The 17,175-nt window shown below is 52.3% G+C and overlaps 7 protein-coding genes across 7 annotated transcripts; 3 read left to right on the top strand and 4 right to left on the bottom strand.

Moving 5' to 3' along the window:
* Positions 1-28: 28 nt before the first annotated feature.
* CAOG_02273 (eukaryotic translation initiation factor 3 subunit E) lies at positions 29-2,588 on the bottom strand. The gene is made up of 5 exons (XM_004348973.2): positions 2,447-2,588; positions 1,434-1,934; positions 916-1,037; positions 257-818; positions 29-149 (listed from the first exon to the last, which is right to left on the bottom strand). The coding sequence occupies exons 1-5, from the start codon at positions 2,534-2,536 to the stop codon at positions 126-128; spliced, it is 1,299 nt and encodes a 432-aa protein (XP_004349023.1). The 5' UTR covers positions 2,537-2,588; the 3' UTR covers positions 29-125.
* Positions 2,589-3,147: 559 nt separating this feature from the next.
* CAOG_02272 (hypothetical protein) lies at positions 3,148-4,187 on the bottom strand. The gene has a single exon (XM_004348972.2). It carries the CDS (start codon positions 4,104-4,106, stop codon positions 3,312-3,314), a length of 795 nt encoding a protein of 264 aa, XP_004349022.1. The 5' UTR covers positions 4,107-4,187; the 3' UTR covers positions 3,148-3,311.
* Positions 4,175-5,579, top strand: CAOG_02271 (hypothetical protein; the record flags this gene model as incomplete). Its single annotated transcript, XM_004348971.1, has 2 exons — positions 4,175-5,403; positions 5,525-5,579. 2 exons carry the CDS (start codon positions 4,175-4,177, stop codon positions 5,577-5,579), a joined length of 1,284 nt encoding a protein of 427 aa, XP_004349021.1.
* A 2,214-nt stretch (positions 5,580-7,793) lies between these two features.
* CAOG_02270 (hypothetical protein) lies at positions 7,794-9,267 on the top strand. Its single transcript, XM_004348970.2, has 6 exons — positions 7,794-7,894; positions 8,133-8,248; positions 8,346-8,491; positions 8,630-8,741; positions 8,854-8,928; positions 9,067-9,267. The coding sequence occupies exons 1-6, from the start codon at positions 7,814-7,816 to the stop codon at positions 9,140-9,142; spliced, it is 606 nt and encodes a 201-aa protein (XP_004349020.1). The 5' UTR covers positions 7,794-7,813; the 3' UTR covers positions 9,143-9,267.
* A 170-nt stretch (positions 9,268-9,437) lies between these two features.
* CAOG_02269 (hypothetical protein) lies at positions 9,438-11,291 on the top strand. The gene is made up of 5 exons (XM_004348969.2): positions 9,438-9,738; positions 10,008-10,147; positions 10,269-10,558; positions 10,664-10,751; positions 10,922-11,291. The coding sequence occupies exons 1-5, from the start codon at positions 9,457-9,459 to the stop codon at positions 11,163-11,165; spliced, it is 1,044 nt and encodes a 347-aa protein (XP_004349019.1). The 5' UTR covers positions 9,438-9,456; the 3' UTR covers positions 11,166-11,291.
* On the bottom strand, positions 11,246-14,196 carry CAOG_02268 (hypothetical protein). The gene is made up of 3 exons (XM_004348968.2): positions 13,368-14,196; positions 11,697-13,273; positions 11,246-11,531 (listed from the first exon to the last, which is right to left on the bottom strand). Exons 1-3 carry the CDS (start codon positions 14,185-14,187, stop codon positions 11,334-11,336), a joined length of 2,595 nt encoding a protein of 864 aa, XP_004349018.1. The 5' UTR covers positions 14,188-14,196; the 3' UTR covers positions 11,246-11,333.
* A 55-nt stretch (positions 14,197-14,251) lies between these two features.
* On the bottom strand, positions 14,252-17,031 carry CAOG_02267 (hypothetical protein). The gene is made up of 2 exons (XM_004348967.2): positions 14,753-17,031; positions 14,252-14,659 (listed from the first exon to the last, which is right to left on the bottom strand). The coding sequence occupies exons 1-2, from the start codon at positions 16,949-16,951 to the stop codon at positions 14,399-14,401; spliced, it is 2,460 nt and encodes an 819-aa protein (XP_004349017.1). The 5' UTR covers positions 16,952-17,031; the 3' UTR covers positions 14,252-14,398.
* Between the last annotated feature and the right edge of the window lie 144 nt (positions 17,032-17,175).

The raw sequence follows: 17,175 nt of genomic DNA, 5'->3' as shown, positions 1-17,175 counted from the left end.
GAAGGAGAGAATTTTGCAAAAAAGGATTTCCAAATTTAAAAAGCAAAAACCAGCTACTAGTACATTGATCTCAAAAAGCAACAAGCACAACAACACACCAAGACTACAATGCAACATTCACAGCATTAAAGGTCGGCAGGATCCTGTACCTATCAAGCAAAAGCAAAAAAAAAAAGATGCAAAAACAAAGGGGGGGGGGGTCAGAAACCAAACAGAACTCGTCATGCGTTCACTTTTTTTTTTCCTCGCAACTCACTTTTTGGCTGTCGGAAGGCAACTTGTCAAGGGCAGAGGACAGCAATTGCGCTCGGAAGGACAAAATGTTGGTCTTTTCGATGATATCCTGATGAATGTTCTTGGTGGGGGCGCCCATCACGACGTGGCTGAGTTGCGAGTCAATCTTGGCGTCCATCTTGGCGTTGCGGATGAGGTTGACAATCCATCGCTCGGCATCGTCGGCAGTCATGTTGAGCTTCTCGGCGAGCAGGCCAATGCTAATGACCTCGTGGATGCGGCAGTACGTCTCGAAAATGAGCATGCGTGCGCTCTCGATAAAGTCGTCGAGCAGCGAGCACAGGAAAAAGTCGTTGTTGACCACCTTCTCGCACTCGCGCAGCACAAGCTGTGCAGCGTCAAAGTCGTAGTTGACATAGAGGCACTCGAGCAATTGGGTGATGGGGTCTCGGTACGTGTACGACTCTTGTTGGATGATTCGCACAAGATCCTTCAGCATCGGGCGTCGGCGCTTGTTGGTAATAACAGCGGTGGCGAGGTAGCGCAGCATGTGTGGGCAAGTTGTCTGGATTGCGTTGAGGTAGCTGTTTGGTGGCAGGTGGACACGGAAAAGAATGAGTGAGACGCTTGTGCTGCGAAAACGAACAACGATCAAAAAAGTACACATCCAACATTGCTTACGGTGTTTGGAAGAAGAGGTCGACAATACCGTCACGCCCTCGGGGGTGGTGGAAGAAAATAAACAGAGACCAGTGAATAAGCCACGTTCGTTGTTGGAGCTGGAGCAGTGGTGTTGCGAATGTCTGCACAAGGGCGGGGGAGAGAATCGAGTGAGCAACGAAAGGGTAGCCAAGAGGAATTCAAGAGGAGGCAAAAAGCAAAACAAAAAGCAAAAGAGAAAATGGAAGAAAAAAAAAAGGAGGGAGAAGAGTGGGATCAGCTCTGGTGCCATCACAATCAGCATATGAAACGTTCTAGCGTATTTGTGAAAATGAACGCTTGTTCAGTCTAATATTTGGGATGTGTTGTTCATCAATTCCGACTGTTCTCAGAAAGAGAGAGAGAGAGAGAGGAAGCAAAAAAAAAAAAAAGGAAAAAAACAAACTACCGCGATCATTCCTGCTGAATCCATCAGCCGAATGTACCACAAATGCGAGAAAAAACAGCAGAGAATAGAGACAAGCCGTCGCGCTACTTACCCGTGAGTCGATAATTTCCTTCAGGCGAGTCATCTCCTCAAGAGCAGTCTCCCAGTTGTGCAAAAGAATCTCGCAAGCAAGCTTGCCCCAAAGTGCGCTGAACGTCCGCTCGGTGTCGGTGGACAGCAGATTAAAGTGGTAAAGATAGTCGGCAGCGCCAGTGTAGTTGCCGCAGTCAAACTGGAACTTGGCGTACTCGTATAGCGTGTCCAGCATTTCAGGCTGGAACTGGTGGTGCTGCTGCAAGTACTGCAGGTTGTGTTGCTTGTCCTGGCGGAGCTGCTTGATCACCTCCTCGTTTTGGAAGAGGTTGAGCACGGGCTCGGCGGAGTTGTGCAGCACTTTCAAGCGTGCCACCGTACTTTCGCGCTTCTCGACGAGGTCTGCCGGTGCCTCCTCGGTTTGCTGGATGGTCTTGTAAATGTCGATGGCAAAGTCGACCATATTTGTTGACGAGATCAGATCGAGCTTTCCACGCGCGATTTCCTCGTCGGCGTAGATCTGGCAATGATTGAGAGAGAAAGAGCGAAAGGCATTGTTGCAGCAATATTGCGACATTGGGCAAAAAGCAACGTGGAAAAAGTGAGCGACATGACCTGGGAACTTGGCTCTTTCACCAACGCAGAGATTGAAAAGCATCACAGCATTGAATGGAACGCGAGCACTGCTGTCCGGAGTGAGCAGCAGCCCGTTGAAAAGGCGAGATCACAAGAAAAAAAAAAAAAAGAGGGAAAAAAAAAAGCGCGATCTCGACACTTGTTGCCGACTCTGCTCCGCTGTGGATGCAACGCACCAGCGGCTCTCACTGCTTCATGTTCCACAGACAAATGAACGATGTGCTGCTTCTGTGGCGAACGGGACGCCCACGATTGCTTGCATCGAAAAGCTGAAAACGCAATGGAATAAAAAAAAAAAGTTACAACCGCGTGGCAAAAAAAAAAAAAAAATCAAAGACGTGCTTCCGCGAGTGCCGAGGATGATGCAAGAAGTGGGGGGGGTGGAGGAGAACTCACGCCGCGGGTCTGCAAAAAGTCAAGGAGTGGCAAGACCAAGTGCCGGTCGAGATGCTGGCCGAGGACTGTTGACAGGTCGTAAGCTGCCATTTTGTTAAGAAGAAGTGAATTAAAAAAAAAAAAAAGATAATACAAAAAAGAGACTAGTTTCGATTCGACTGCATTGGGATTGTTAGAAATGGGAACCGCCCTTATCGAGTGGTTGTGTGGTACATGGCCTAAGCCTCCTTTCGTTTTTTTTAATTGGGCATCAATATATCGCGGAAATGTCTCTCACTGCGGAGGTCGCATTGCAAGCCGCGGTAATTGTGATTCTTGTTCAGCCTATCAGAGTGCCTGGGAAGCACTCAGACAATCAAGAGCAAGAATGTACTGCAGCTAATTTTGGTGACGGTGGAAAAAATTACACGGGCACTACAGTACATGTATTGAAGTCTGTGATAGATTGCTGAGAGAGTGGATGACTACGAATAACGTCACGTTCTCAGACGAGCAGAGTGAGCAGTGTGCTGCAGCTTGTACGGCAGATCCTGAACTATCTCAACGCTGCATACAAGCCACAGCCGCTGAAAGAACTGGTCCAAGCAACTACCGCTCCCGAGACAGATCTTCGTGACTCAGTCGAGGAAGTTGTGCAAAAAAAACAAAAAGCAAGCGGGAAGTTTGCGACTTTTGGGCGTCGATCGCTCAAAAAGCAGCCGTTGGTTGTGTGTGATAACTGCGATGATAGCACTTTTTTATTTACGATTCACCAGCTCGCATTTCGATTGTTCGATAGTTCGACGCCTTCCAAAAGCGAGACTTCATGGTTATCGCCATGAGGCTTTCCGAAGCATGGTTCAGGCAAAAGAGAGCACCAGAAACCTCAGAAGATGGGCTCGGGCTCGTTGCTGGCATAGTAGCGCTCATGGCATGCTCGAGATGCGGCCACGAACGGCCCGCAAATGTCGGGGTTGTTCCAGTTGTGTCCCTTCAGCCAAACCAGCGGAATAAACACAAGCTTTTGCCAGAGGGCCTCAGGCCAGTCGCTGAACGCCTCTTGCCAGTCACTGCCAGTGAACATCTCGCCAGCGACATCGACAAATCGGACAGACTCATTCTCGACGATCTTACGCAGCTCGGCAATCATAGCGCGGTCGGGTGTGCCGTAGCCAAACCGATTGCGACGCAACTTGACTGCACGGCACAATGGTAGCAATTGAACAGCCGCGGCGGCGTAAGCCATGTCTGGATTCCGGAGCTCATTGTCAGAGAGGATAAGCGTGGTGACAGCATAGGCCGACCTGGCGTCTGGGAGCAGTTTTTGAATGTAGCACTCTAGTTCTTTTGCCGAAATAGAGCCTGGACGAAGTGGCAGTTCAGATGACGAAACTCGCCCGGAGATGTCGAGACAGTTGCCAACAACTGCAACGTCTTGCGTCGACTTGCTCGATGGTTCTTCAAAGCGGGCATAGATGAGATCGAGCATCAGCTCACACACAACATGGCGCATATTGTGTGAAGTGACGTCGCACAACTCAAAAAGAATGTTGAACAGGGCTGATCGCGGGATTTGCATCGCTCCAACCACTGGCCAACTGCCTGGGGGCGAGTTCGCCTCCAACTTGAGAACGGTTCCAATGACAGGATTGCTGGTTGCAAGGTCGTAAAGTGTCGGCATGGAGGAAAGAGTGATGGAGGAAAGAGTGATCTTTTCTTGTTTTGGGGATCTCTTTCAGTTTTCAAATCATGAGTTTTTTTTCTCTTGATCGGACTTCATCGACAGTCCCTGCCTCGGCATCGACTTCCACAGTGCCTTGCTGGAGAACTATCGATCCGTCCCGTTTGACATCGGCTACATCGTTTTGGGATTCTTACATCAGCTTTTACTGGTTGATGACTGCTGTGGGAGACGAGAAAATTTCTTCTCATTTTCAAGACTTCAGACAAGACCTCATCCTCCTCCTTCGGCAATGGAACGCCCTTTCCAGGGCCAACGCCACGGTTTTACCATCTTTACCGGTCTTTGAGAAGGCTCTTGGTCGAATCAGCAAGGCCGCAACAGCCGACAAAGCGCTGACTGCCTTTGGCTGCGTCAGCGATGACTTGGAAACAGTCCTTAAAACAATCCATGATCTGACCCAACACACTTCAGGACAAGCACGCGGTGACCTCGCCGAACGTCACAATGCTCTGATGCGTTTTCAGAAGCATGTTGAACGCACCAAGAGTGACTTCGACAAACTGATCAGCACCTCGAGCAACGAGAACATTCTGTCGGACTCGTTGGAGAATACCAATCTCATGAAAGGTGGAAACATTGCATCGCTTCATCTCTTTTGTCATGAGGATGCTCTTGTGTACGAGTTCTTCGACGACGCTCAGCTTCAAAAATCCAGCAAGTCGACTAAAAATGAAGCTCAACGCAAGGTTGCTTTTGTGCGCGGGACAATGGAGGTCGACAAATGGTTGTTCCAACAGCCACCAACCAATCGCTTTGATGCAGCATTTCTACTTTCCACGCTCCGGAGTGTTCACCCCTTTCCTGTAAGCCCCGACCGGATTTGTCAAACGGAACCCTTGGCAGCCCGTTATAAAGAGCTTATTGAATGCCTTTATCGAGCCATCCCGTTTCAAACCGACAACTCGACTGCGCGAAAGCCTTCCGCAGCCACCGCCAACCTCGTGTCAACGAGCACCGCTGCTTCGAGCACTCCTTCTGTCAATGTTTTAAGCTCTAATGTTGATGCTTCGAGCACTGCCGTCAAATCGACCACTTCTGCTTCCAACGCATCGAGCTCGGCTGTGAAATCGACCTCGCCAGCCTTCAATGCGTCGAGCACTGCTGAGAAATCGACCACTCCCAGATTGTCCAGTGCGACTGCAACAGGCGTCCGCTCGTCTCCGACACTCACAGGCCTCGTCGACGCCGAGATGGTCGCATTGTCGCATCTTGCACAGCAGATCGACGCTGTTCCGTGGGATGATCGCGCTTCCAAACGCTTTTCCCTCGTTTTTTTTTTCAATGCTGGATGTGTGCGATCATTGTACTCTTCTGCTTTGGCGAGCACGAATTGCCGCTGTACTCCACATCCCCAGGCTTGAAATTGTTGCGGTTGCGTGGGGTCGCTACCCTAAATTGAACACTTTGTGACGACCCTGAAAACAACCCAGATGACGAGCCACTGTGGAAAGAACTTGTCGATGCAAGAAGAGCAGTTTGATTCTGGCTTTCCGTTTTCCTCGTTTCTCTGGTCATTTCTAGCACAACATAGAGTGATCCTCTCGCACCAATGCCATCCTCACTTCGTGGGACAGCAAAGCTTTCGAGGATCACTCTCATTGAATTAAAAAGCTTTCAAAACCCAATCAAAACGAACTGATTTCAAGTGATTTTCTTTGCACCCTTTTCCTTTGACTCTATCCCACAATGCACTGTTTAGACTGATGTTGAAGCACAAAACCCTTCGGGGTTCTGTGCTTGCGAAAATCACAAAATTCAAACAACTCTCCACTGATATTTCATACTCGCTCCAAAAGACCCCAATCCAAAAGCGATTTAAATTCGATTGTTTGATCATTCAAAGAACAGTGTGTGGAGGGGTAGACGAGCGCTTGGTTGGACGGGTGGTGCTGCTGTTTTCAATCCAACAAAAGCTTGGCAATCCAAAATGGGAAAAAACGCCAGTCTCTTTTTCTTTTTGTAAGTTTTTTATGCAATTTCATCTTTATCTTCTCGATCTTCTTCTTCTTCTTCTTCTTCGTCCTCCTGCTCCCTTTTTTTTTCCTTTTGTGACTGGATCACCAAGTGATTATTATAAGCCAATACTCCGATCTTCAGCTTCCAGCATGCTGGGGGCCGATGCATATGCGGATTCTTATCTTACTATTCATACTGTCTGATGGCAAATCCAGTTTCCCCCTTTTTTTTCTTTCTTTCGTCGTTCGTCTCTCATCCTTCCTTTGACCTTCCTTCTGTTCGCTGTTCTGCATTGTTTCCTCTCCCGCCTTTGCTCTTTGCCTGTCTTCACTGCTATATCTCACTTGCTTCCGTCCATGCTGCATTGACCGCGTTGTCAGCTTTTTTTTTTTTAATCGAAACAGAATGCTCTAACCGAGTTTGCCTTCCTCTCGCTTGCCGCTTGGCGATCTTGACGCCGCTACCACTGCTGCAGCATAACCATGTGCGCTGCACTATCACGAATCCAAGAGCGATGCAGCGCCAGTCGACCGAATGGTAGGGATCGTTTTTTTTTTTTTTTTATCCTTCGCCATGTGCTCGACCATGTGCTTTTGGCAAAGCTCTTTTTATTTTTATTTTTTTTTTATTTTTTTATTTTTTTATTTTTTATTTTTTTATTTTTTTTATTTTTTATTTTTTATTTTTTTTATTTATTATTTTCTTTGCCCTCTTCCTTGTCGTCTTTCACAATGATGAAAAATGTTGAACTAAATTATCTGGAATTACCGTACGAGTGTCACCAAAAATGGGGTCACGTTGAGTACAAGTGCAACTCTGATCACTGCTTCTCTTTTATCGCTCTCTTTTCGCGTTCTCTCTCTGACACTCTTGGTTCTGTCGCGCTCACTTTTGCATCTTTTTGTGTTAAACTTGTAGACATTCCGTCGACGGGGCTGTTTGGCCAGCACCATGGACTGAGATGACCCGGACAAGACTTTTCAGGTGTGAGTTGACTTTCGTTGCTTTCCTCCTGCCTCCGCCTATCGTCGCTTGGTTGGGAGCATTCGGTGACGTTAGTGACAGCCTCAGCGTACAATGGGGCCCTGCTACGGCCAATCCCTTGTTGAGGCCAAGCGCCTTTTTTTTTTGTTTCGTTTTCATCTTTTTCATGATGACTCTCACGCAAGTCATACGTGGAGAAAGCAGAGATCTGAACGTGCTTCGGCACTAGTAAATCGAACCTTCTCTGTGGACTCCACCGGTATGAGTGACAATTTGCGACTGTCGGTCGCGGGCTGACTTTTGTTCTTTTTCGTCTCTCTCCCTCTCGAGCTCTTTTTCTTTGACTTTCTTCATTGGTTTCTGCACACTCTCCTTATTGTTTTGTTGGTGTTGAATCACTGTGTCTCACTTGTCCTCTTTTCTCTGTTTCTTATTGTAGATGATCCAGCTCGTAAGTTACATGTTGAGAGGTTGCGATGAGTGTATTCCCTTCAAACAAAAACAATACAACTATTCATTACAATAGCGCTCTGTTTCATACAATCAGGTGGTTCTGTTCTCGATGCCAAGAACTTTTGGTTGTCGGTTTTCAGTTTCATCCGTCAACAACCCATTGTTATAACTGTGATTTCTCGCCATGCAGTATACTGTGCATTACCTAGTATGCTTCAACAGTCTTATTCCCCCCCCCCTTGTATTTCACAATGCCATCCATCGTGTGGTCTGAGCCGACTTTTCTGCTCGCTGCCGCGTCCATTGTTTTCAACCCCGTCGCGTGGAACATTGTGCGTAGTGTGTCCCCTTTGTTGTGGTCGGTGTTGTAGCTGCTCCTCTTGGATGCACGCATCATCTTCAGTCGCCTGCTGGTGATCCCGTTCCGTGAGCGTGCTTTGGCGCTAAAACGGCTTATGAGCGGCACTACTCGTTTTCGGGCCTCGCAGCTGCTCTTGTTCGGATGTGAACTGTCAATCCTCTCTGACTTGTTGCTGCCCTTGTCTTTGGTTGCTGTGTGGCCGTCCCCAGGTCGCTCGGCGCGAGTACAAGACGCGCTTCCTGACCAGAGCACTGGGCGGAAAGTACAACGCGTGCTACTTGTTGGCCTTCTCGATCTTCACCCTGGGCTTGCTGCGCGACTATCTGTACGATTCCGTAGCAAAACGTGTTGAATGCTTGGATGATTGACAGAGTAGAAGCAGTGTTCTGTGATGCTCACACCAGAATGCTGCATTTGCTCAGCTTTGCAATTGCGATGGAGGCTCAGTCGACCTCGGAGCTGCTCAACAACGCTCTGGTTCACGCAATCGGTGCCATTCTGGCGGGTGCTGGCGTTGTCTTTGTCCTCTCGTCCATGTGGATGCTTGGTGTCACCGGCACGTATCTCGGTACGGCCACTTCGACGCGTCTTTTTCCGTGATCTTGTCATGCTGCGTGCGCGCTACCCCACCCCCGCGCTGGACGCTCACTTGATGGGGCATTCCTTGAATGATCTCTCTTTGATTTGATCTGCTTTTGAAACGCAGGTGACTACTGCGATATTTTCCTGGACGCTCGAGTCACCGGTTTCCCGTTCAGCATCATTGAAAATCCCATGTACTGGGGCTCGACCATGAACTTTGTCGGCGTCGCGCTCTGGTACGCCATGAAACATTCCACCGCTTGCATTCAACCGTCGCGTTTGCTGCATGCGGAATTTCTCCCCTAACTTGCGCTTTTTTTGTCGTGCTTGTTTTCTGCAAAATCACAGGAATAGCAGCCCTGCTGGCCTCGTGCTCTCTTTCATTGTTGGCGTTGTGTACAAGATTGCTCTGCAGTATGAAGGGTGAGCCGAACATGCTGCATTCTAGCCGCTGGTGTTTTTTTTTTCGGCATTTTGTTTGGCACTTTGGAGTTTGTTGGAGATTCCCCACCACTCGTGTTGCTCACTTGATCTTGCGGACTTGATTCACCTCATCTACAGTCCTTTCACCAACGAGATCTATCGCCAGCGCGCCATCCACAAGAAGCTGTTGGATCACGAGAAGCGATCGCGCTAAAAAAAGAAGCACGCAACACATTCTGCTCCCTCCCTCCCTCCCTCCCTCCTGACAGTGACCAAAGTTCTTCGCTGCTGTCTGGTTGAATCGCTTCATATGGCATTTGAAATACACATTTGACGTCGTTTGGACTCTTTTGTACTGTACTTTGCGAAAACGGTGCAACGTTTCTGGTTTTCCACCCAACACTGAAGTCGAGCACTTTTCCTCGCCTTCCATCTCACCATTTTGATTTTGATGCGTTCATTTTGCAAACAACCGTGTCTTCAATCCATGACATGTCCAGTTCTCGTTTCTTCATTTTCCAAATACTCATGCTCAGCCGTGCGCCTGCTCGCAAACCTGCTGCTGCTGCCAGCCAACGAAAGCCTGTTGCTGCGACCAGCGCTGCTGCCCGTCGCGCTGCCGCTGCCGCCGCTGCTGCTGCCCAAAACAGCAACGTCGACTCGGACGACGAGAGCACGGACGAGTCGGACGAGGACGACGATCTCGAGGACGGAGTCATCCACGAGGAGGAAGAGCTCGCCCAGGCGTTCAAGGCCGGCCTGCTCCGTGCCGACGCCGCCGTGCCGCAGCGCCCCAAGATCAACAACGAAGTAAAAACAAAGCAACTTGTCAACTGCGAGCGTCAAAGTGGATGGAGGAGTGGCGAGAGCAGGATGATGACTGCTTCAGTTGCAGAGGGGCGATTCCACATGGCGTCCAATCCACACTCCAATGCCAAGCCGACTGCGCAATCTCCATCAGTCACACCGTGTGTGTGTGTGTGTGCGGGGGTGGGGGTGTCCAATTGGGGTGAAACTGTGAAAATGTTGAACCGGCGCTGACGAGACAAAACGCGTGTGTGCTTGTGCTTTGGATGCAGGAACGACTTCGCGAACGATTGGGCGACATTGCACAGCAAGTCGATGCGAGCTTCCCGTGGGCAGAGCGCCTTGACTTGGTGTCCACTGTCCCGATTGTGCTGGACGATGCCCAAGACGATTTCAAACGCGAGATGAGCTTGTAAGATCGGAGGGGCTGAGGCCAAAAACACATGCTATTCGCTCAGCATCGTTCATCCATTGCATGCCATGCTCACCCGCCATATCGTTGCTTGCTCTTGCAACTCTTTTTTTGTCAACAGCTACAACCAAGCGTTGGAGGCAGTCAAGCTCGCCCGGCCGCGACTTGCAGCAGCCAACATCAAGTTTACACGCCCAGACGACTATTTTGCGGAAATGGTCAAGACAGACGATCACATGCGCAAGGTGCGCGAGGCGCTTCTCAGCGAGCACCAAGCAGTTGAGCGCTCCGAGCAGGCAAAGAAGTCTCGGCAGATGAAGCAGTTTGGCAAGAAGGTGCAACAGCAAGTTCTTGAGGATCGGCAAAAGCAAAAGACCTCAGACTTGGAGGCAATCAAGAAGTTTAAGAAGGGTAACGATTGCTGCTCGGTTTTTGTTTTGCTTCATGTGTTTTTTTGTTGGGAGTATTGACGAATGGATGGTTTTGATCTGATTTTCTCCTTGTCCTGAAAAACAGACCGATCTGCCAAGCCCGATTTCTTGGACGATGGCGACGACCAATTCAACATTGGTGTGGACAAGGAGGAGTCCCACTCGCAAAAGACGTATGTTTCGATTGACAGTGTGATGAGGTCGCATCTGGGTTTTTTTTTTTTTTTTTTTTTTTTGTTTGTTTGTCTTTTTTGCAGCACCCTTGGCTCAATTTTCTCTTCCTTCCCCCCCCCCTTTTTTTTTCGTCCCACTCCCCATCGATGATGGATTCGCAACGAGACAGAAACTCCAAGCGCTCGTACAAGAACGACAAATATGGCAACGGTGGCAAGAAGCGAGGGTCCAAGCGTAACACTCGCGACTCTGCGTCGGACGATTCATCCTTCAACTTTGCTCGTAACAAGGCTCTGCCTAAGGGCTTCAAATCTGCTGGCGTTGCCAAGAAGTTTGGCGGCGGTGCTGGTGGCAAATCCAAGGCGCCGCGACCAGGCAAATCCCGTCGCCGCTCGGCCAAGTCCCGTCAGTAATTGCACTCTGCCACCCGCCATCAGGTTGAAAATCGGATTGCTTTTTTTGTTTCTTTGTGTTCGGCGATCAACTGAACGATGCAGAGGCCAATTTTTATTGATAAAAATACACTGTTACAAAACAAAGTGTGCTTTGTCGGCGAAAATACTGCACGAGTATGTGTTTGTCTAGTCACCCTTCGCACTTCCAGTCGCCATCGAAGCCTTGCACACCGCCTGGACTGCACGAATGGCCGCCGCTCGCGCACGCCTGGTCTGGTTTCCGTCCTGCTGTCGCTTTTCATCGGCGTCCTCCGCTGCCATTCCGCTACCCGCCACCACCGGAGGTCCAGCGACTGAGGGTTGCTGCTGCATGGCATTCAGTAGCTGATTGGCAAAAGAAGAGGCAAATAGCAAGCGCAAGAGTCGAGAAAAGACAGCAAGGAGTGAGTGACATGAAAACTTCTTGTTTTCGTTGTTGCACAAATCTCTCTCTCTCTCTCTCTCTTGATACCCTCTCCCTTGAGACCATGCATGAACGACAACACATACCGATGTATTCAACTGGTCAAACGCCTGGTAGAGCCACGGTGCTGCCGAGCGAGAGAGCAAATCTGTGGCAAACTCGGCAGCAGCCACCTGCTCGGCATAGCTCCCGATTGTTTGGTAGTAGGCATCGTGAAGTTTGCGCGGCAGACGAGCGGCGTTCGCGAGTCCGGCTGTTAGCCATCCCAGCACTTGCGTGTTCGCAACGAGAGAAGCAGTCTCGTCCGACGCGGCTCTGTGAGCGGCGCACCACACTGCAAGATGCCAAATGGCAACGTTGCCGGCGACTTGAATGGCAGCAACAAGGCGGCCGGCGTGCTGCGGGGCGTCGGCATCGCTCTGTTCGGGTGCTGCGTGCCACAACGTGGCCAACACGCGCGCGGTGTGGTTGGCAAACAAGGCAGGCGCCATCGCGTCAAAGGCAACCGCCTCTTCGCACAGAGAACGACTCTGGGACACACACAGCGCCATCATTGTGTCGAGGCTGTGCTGCCAGGAGGGTCGCAACAGCAGCCAATCGGGGTTGGAGGCGTCGCCTTGAGAGTGGGCGAGCGCTGCAAATTGGAGGAGGTTTCGCCACGCAAACGTCGCTTGGAGACGGGCGGTGAGCTGCGTAAACGGGGCACCGCGCTCCGTGTGATCCACGAGGAATCGAACGATCGTCAACGTGTCATTCAATGCATGAAGATCGTTGCGCGTGGCTGGCGTGGGACTTTGCAGGACGCTCACCGTATGCTCGAATTGCGCCGCGCAAGAGGGCAGCACGCAGTCCAACCCACTCAACAGCGAGTTGGTAATGGCTCGGCGCAGCTGTTTCGTCTGCTTTTGCAAGACGGCGCGCTGCTCTTGTTTCTCGTCGTGCTGTTGTGACTGCTCGGCGCCTTCGTTCGCTTCGGTGGCCATTTTCGAGGCATGGCTCAAATCTCGTTGCAACGAGCTGATTCCGACCGTGTGAGCTGCGCACAAACTGCCGCAGAGTTCGAGGCGGTGCACGCGCTCGTTGGCTGCTTCGGCCGCCGATGTGAGAGTGATGTTGCCCGCGGAGACGAGCTTGACCACAGCCGAAGACAGGTAGGCGGCACTCTGAATAAAGTCTGCAACACGCTCGAGTACGGCGGAATGCGTGGTGGCTGGATCGAGTGACAAGGCAAATGTTATGTACGTTGAGAGCAGCTCGCGAATCACGTTCGAGAGCAACGGCGCTAGGGAAGATTGCATCACGGCAATAATAGGTGTGTCGGACGTGGAAGGTGCAGGTGAAGAAATCGAAGAAGGCTGTGAGGGAAGTGCTCGAATCATCTCCAGGCTTTGCAGGAGCGGTTGGATTGTGTCGAACAGCGAGAGCTGGCCAGTCAGCAAAGCAGGAGCCAAACACGCCGGAGAAATTGCATCCAACAGGCCCATTATTGAAGAAAGACAGTGTTGCCACGGTTGTTGATGGCTTGCAGCACCTTGGGAAAGAGCGCCGAAAAGCGGCGTGCTGGTGGTGTTGGGTGAATCGTCCATGGACTCCCACTCAAAGTCGTCGTCATCTTCTGCCGCGGCATCAATGTCGACAAACTCGGGCTGTTGCAAGGCTGCATCTAGATGATTGAACAAAGCAACACGTTCAGAGCTCCATTTTTTGAATCTCAACCCCAAAGCCAACGTTGTCAATGTGCTGTGTGCGCAACCTACCACCAGAATCACTCGGCAAATCGTCTTGTAATGCTGAATCCTCCGAGCCTGGGGCATTTTCGTGAAGCCCGCCATGCTTTAGCAGCGGTAGAAACTCGGCATGCCCGATTGTTGTATGAGCTGGCGAAACAAAGTTGACAAAGTTGGCATTCAGCGTCGAGCATGTTTGCTCGATTGCATCAGAACGCAATGCTAGTGCGTCGACGAGTTTGGCGCTCAGCTTGACCAGCACGGCGTGGCAGGTCAGCGCAAACTGAGTACTGAGCGGCGTTGGCTGAGTTGGCGAACTCGATCTGCGCGAAGAGTTGTCAGAATTGCTGGCTGCCGGTTGGCTCGCAGGCGGCGCACTCCCAGAGCCCTCCGATTCGGTGACCTTCTTGGCAAACTGAAGACCCTCCGAGGTGTTCCCGGCATGGTGCGTGGACCCGGACGCGACCCGATGCGTTGCTCCATGGACCAGCCCTGCGACCATGCGTGCGGTGAGCCATCCGCTCCCAACGGCGATGCCAGTCGATGCAGACGGCGTGAGTGGCTTGTACTGCAGCAAGAAGCGTCGGAACAGCTGCAGATCGGCCTCCGACACGAGCGGGTAGTGGAAATCGAGCTCGGCAAGCACGGCCGGAAGCGCGCGCCGATCCTCCTCCGTCATCGTCTGCTGCTGCTGCTGGCTCAGACCCAGTCCCGGCAGCATGGCCACGAGCTTGGTGCCAGACTTGCCGGCAGATCCAGCAGATCCAGTGGGTCCCGCGGCGGTCGTCACTTCAGTGGTCTGCTGTTGAAGAGCAGCGCGGATTTGCGCGCGAAACTCGGCTTCGTCCATTTTGTGTTTGCTCTGAGCGGCTGCGAATGAAGGAGTGGCACAAAGCGAAAACAAAACAAAAAATGCATTCATGTACAAAACACAGAAAAAAACCAACTTATTCAGGTACCAATACAAAAATCAAAAATCAAAACTCAAACAGCAAGAAATCAAAAAAGTTATTCAACAGTCGTAATACAATCTGCAAATGTTTGTGTGTGTGTGTGTGCGTTCAAAATTCGTCTGAGAGTGCTTCGGCCAAGCGCTTGGACTTGGCAATACGAGTGACTCGTCTTGGTTGCGTTTGGGGAGTAGAGGCTTGGATGTCACTCTGGCCGTCGCCAGATGCTTGCCGACCAATGTCGGTCCGCCTTGCAGCCCTCGCAGCGTTCTGCTCCAATTGAGCGCGTCGCTCTTCAGCATGGAGCTGGGCTTCGTAGGTGTTGATTTTGTCCTGCCAGAACGCAGCTTTTGCAAGACTTGGCGTTGTCCCCTGAGCGCAACAACAACCCCAAAACCACAACGTGAGCACACATTCTGCGAACAAAAAAAAAACCAACAAGTATTCTCCATCATTCAAACTCACCATTCCTCGCTGGTAGAATGCCACAAGAATTGGATAGGCCTGCGGATTGCCAGACTCGCCGGATTTCTTGTAATAGTCCAAAGCAAGCGCAAGGTCGGATGGGATGGGGCGGTGCGGCACGACTGGGGGGCGGTTGTTTCGCTGAGCGAGGAAGCGCGCTCGATCCTGCTCACTCAGCCCCTGCAGCTGGTCGTCGGATGGAGGTGGTGGGTTGAAAATCGCCTCGCTTCCGTAGTGATGGAGGGTGGCCAGCTCGAGCAGTGCGTCCGTCACGTTCAGCTCGACAGCAGCATGCAGGTAATCGAGGTACTTTTGCGGGTTGCGGCGAACCACCTTGTCCTGCTCGGCAACGGGCGGAGATATGGCAAGGGGAAGCGCTGACAGGCCTCGCGGCAGGCGCTCTGACGATGCAGCTGACGTGAGGGATGCTGGAGCCGGAGTGCGGTAGACGAGTTCGTACACGTCGCGCTCGAAAATTCGCTTCAATTCGCCAGTGTCGGGCTTCTTGATGGGAATACCGGACGGCTGCCGGAACTCGGCTCGTGGGCGGAATGGTTGCATTGCACGGATGCCGTTCTTGTGCAGCGACACGAGCTCGCTCACCGCTGGAGGATAGTTGGTGCGTGCAGCCAGCTCCAGCAACTCCAGTGCCCGCGTGGCATTGCGCTCAAGCACAGACAGCACCGCCGAGGCGGGCCGGATGTGTTGCATGGCGAGCGCATGCTGCGCAAACGGCAGGCCACCGTCGGCATCGCCATCCAGCTCGTCTGCCGCAAATTGGAGCCAGGCTAATCCACGGGACATGTCGTCCAAGCCCGTGTTGCCTATCTTTTCCTCAATCTCCTTCTCCATGGCGAGGGTTGGACGAAACTGCGGTGGAGGCGCGGCCTCGTTGTCATCTGCGTTGTCGTCGCCATCGCGTTGGTAGGCGGTGAGATGGCGGTCCATCTGCTCTTGCATCACCTGATGTGCTGCGTTTGTTCGCTCTCGAGTTCCACGCTCAATGAGCAACAGCCCACCTTGAGCTTGCGCCATGGGCACGCCGTCGAGCGCGGCCATCATAAACCACTTGAGCGCTTCCGTGCTGTTCGCAACGCCTACACCGCAAGAGCCAGCGAGGTAGCACATGCCCAGGTTGGTTCGCGCCTCCCGCAGGCCGATCTCGGCCGCCTCCCGGTACCAGCGCACGCCTTCCTCCTCGTTCTTGGACACGGCCACCCCATTCATGTAGCACCAGCCGAGGTCGTTCATGGCCACGGCCAGCCCTTGGTGCGCCGCCTCCGTGTACAGCTCGACAGCGCGCACTCGATCACGGCGCGTGCCATGCCCAAGAAAGTACATGAGGCCCAAGTTGTAGGTGACCAAGTCGCGAGTGTCGTCCTGAACGGCCTCGTCGAGGTCTTTGTACCTTTTGAGCATATCGAGAAAGTCCTTCCGCTCCTCGGAATCGGATGCAAACCCGCCGAGTGGATCTGCCGGGTCGGGCTCTGGTCTCGGAGCGAGCTGGGCTGAGCGATGGTGGACATTCCGCTCAAACTGGTAGCGCTTTGTCTTGCTGGTTGTTTGGAATGGATTGACGGGCTTTTTGACATCGCTGCTGCTGCTGCTGCTGCCGCGTCGCCCCGAGGATGCCTTGTCGTGCTTGGTGCCAGAGGATGCTGTCGCTGGTTGCTCCTGGTCCTCGTCTTGAACGAGACCATCCACTACTTGCTCGTCGACGTGCTTGAAGTGCTCGATGGACGCCTCGTAGGCATCCTCGTCAAGCGCCTTCTTCTTCTTCTTCTTCGGCTTCTTGCTGCTGTTCTCGTCGGTTTGGCCTGCAGCAGCAGCAGCTGCCGCCTCCTTGGCTGCGCGCTCGGCGGCAAAGTATGCCTCCGTGCCGTACAGCGGTGGCGGGTCTTTGAGCAGCGCTGGGTCGGGCAGTGGCATCCGAGCAGCCCACTCCTCGGCCGACACGCGCATCACTGGCGGCGGCAGTCGGCCGTGCACATCACGCAGGACGATCTTGGGCTGGCCCTGGTGGGACGAGGGCGAGGATCGGGCGCCGCTGGAGGCTTCGTCTGCGAACGCCAGTCCCACTACCGCCGCCATCAGCATCGCCGCCACCGCCACTGCCACCGCCACTGCCAGCGCGAGGGTGCTTCGCAGTCGCCGCGGCGGTTGCACAGACGGCTTCAGTCCCAGTCGGACGGCGGCCATGGCTGAACGAGCGAACGTCGAACTTGACAAACGAATTGGCTCAAAAGGTCAAATGCAGGGTGCAAAGTTCAAATCTAACAACAAACCAGGATGGCAGAGAATGTTGGAGTGTGATCTCGAGTGTAGAGCGATATATCGGACTGGAAGTATCTCCTGCAAGTGGGAGGAGGGGGGCGAACCATCAGAAACCAGCAAAGGGCGGCTGGGATCCAAGTTGTAGTCCA

The sequence above is a fragment of the Capsaspora owczarzaki genome (genome assembly GCF_000151315.2).
Source record: "Capsaspora owczarzaki ATCC 30864 unplaced genomic scaffold supercont2.3, whole genome shotgun sequence".
Classification (NCBI taxonomy): Eukaryota; class Filasterea; order Ministeriida; family Capsasporidae; genus Capsaspora; species Capsaspora owczarzaki.
Note: the sequence above shows the minus strand (reverse complement) of the source record. Positions and strands in the feature narration are given on the sequence as shown.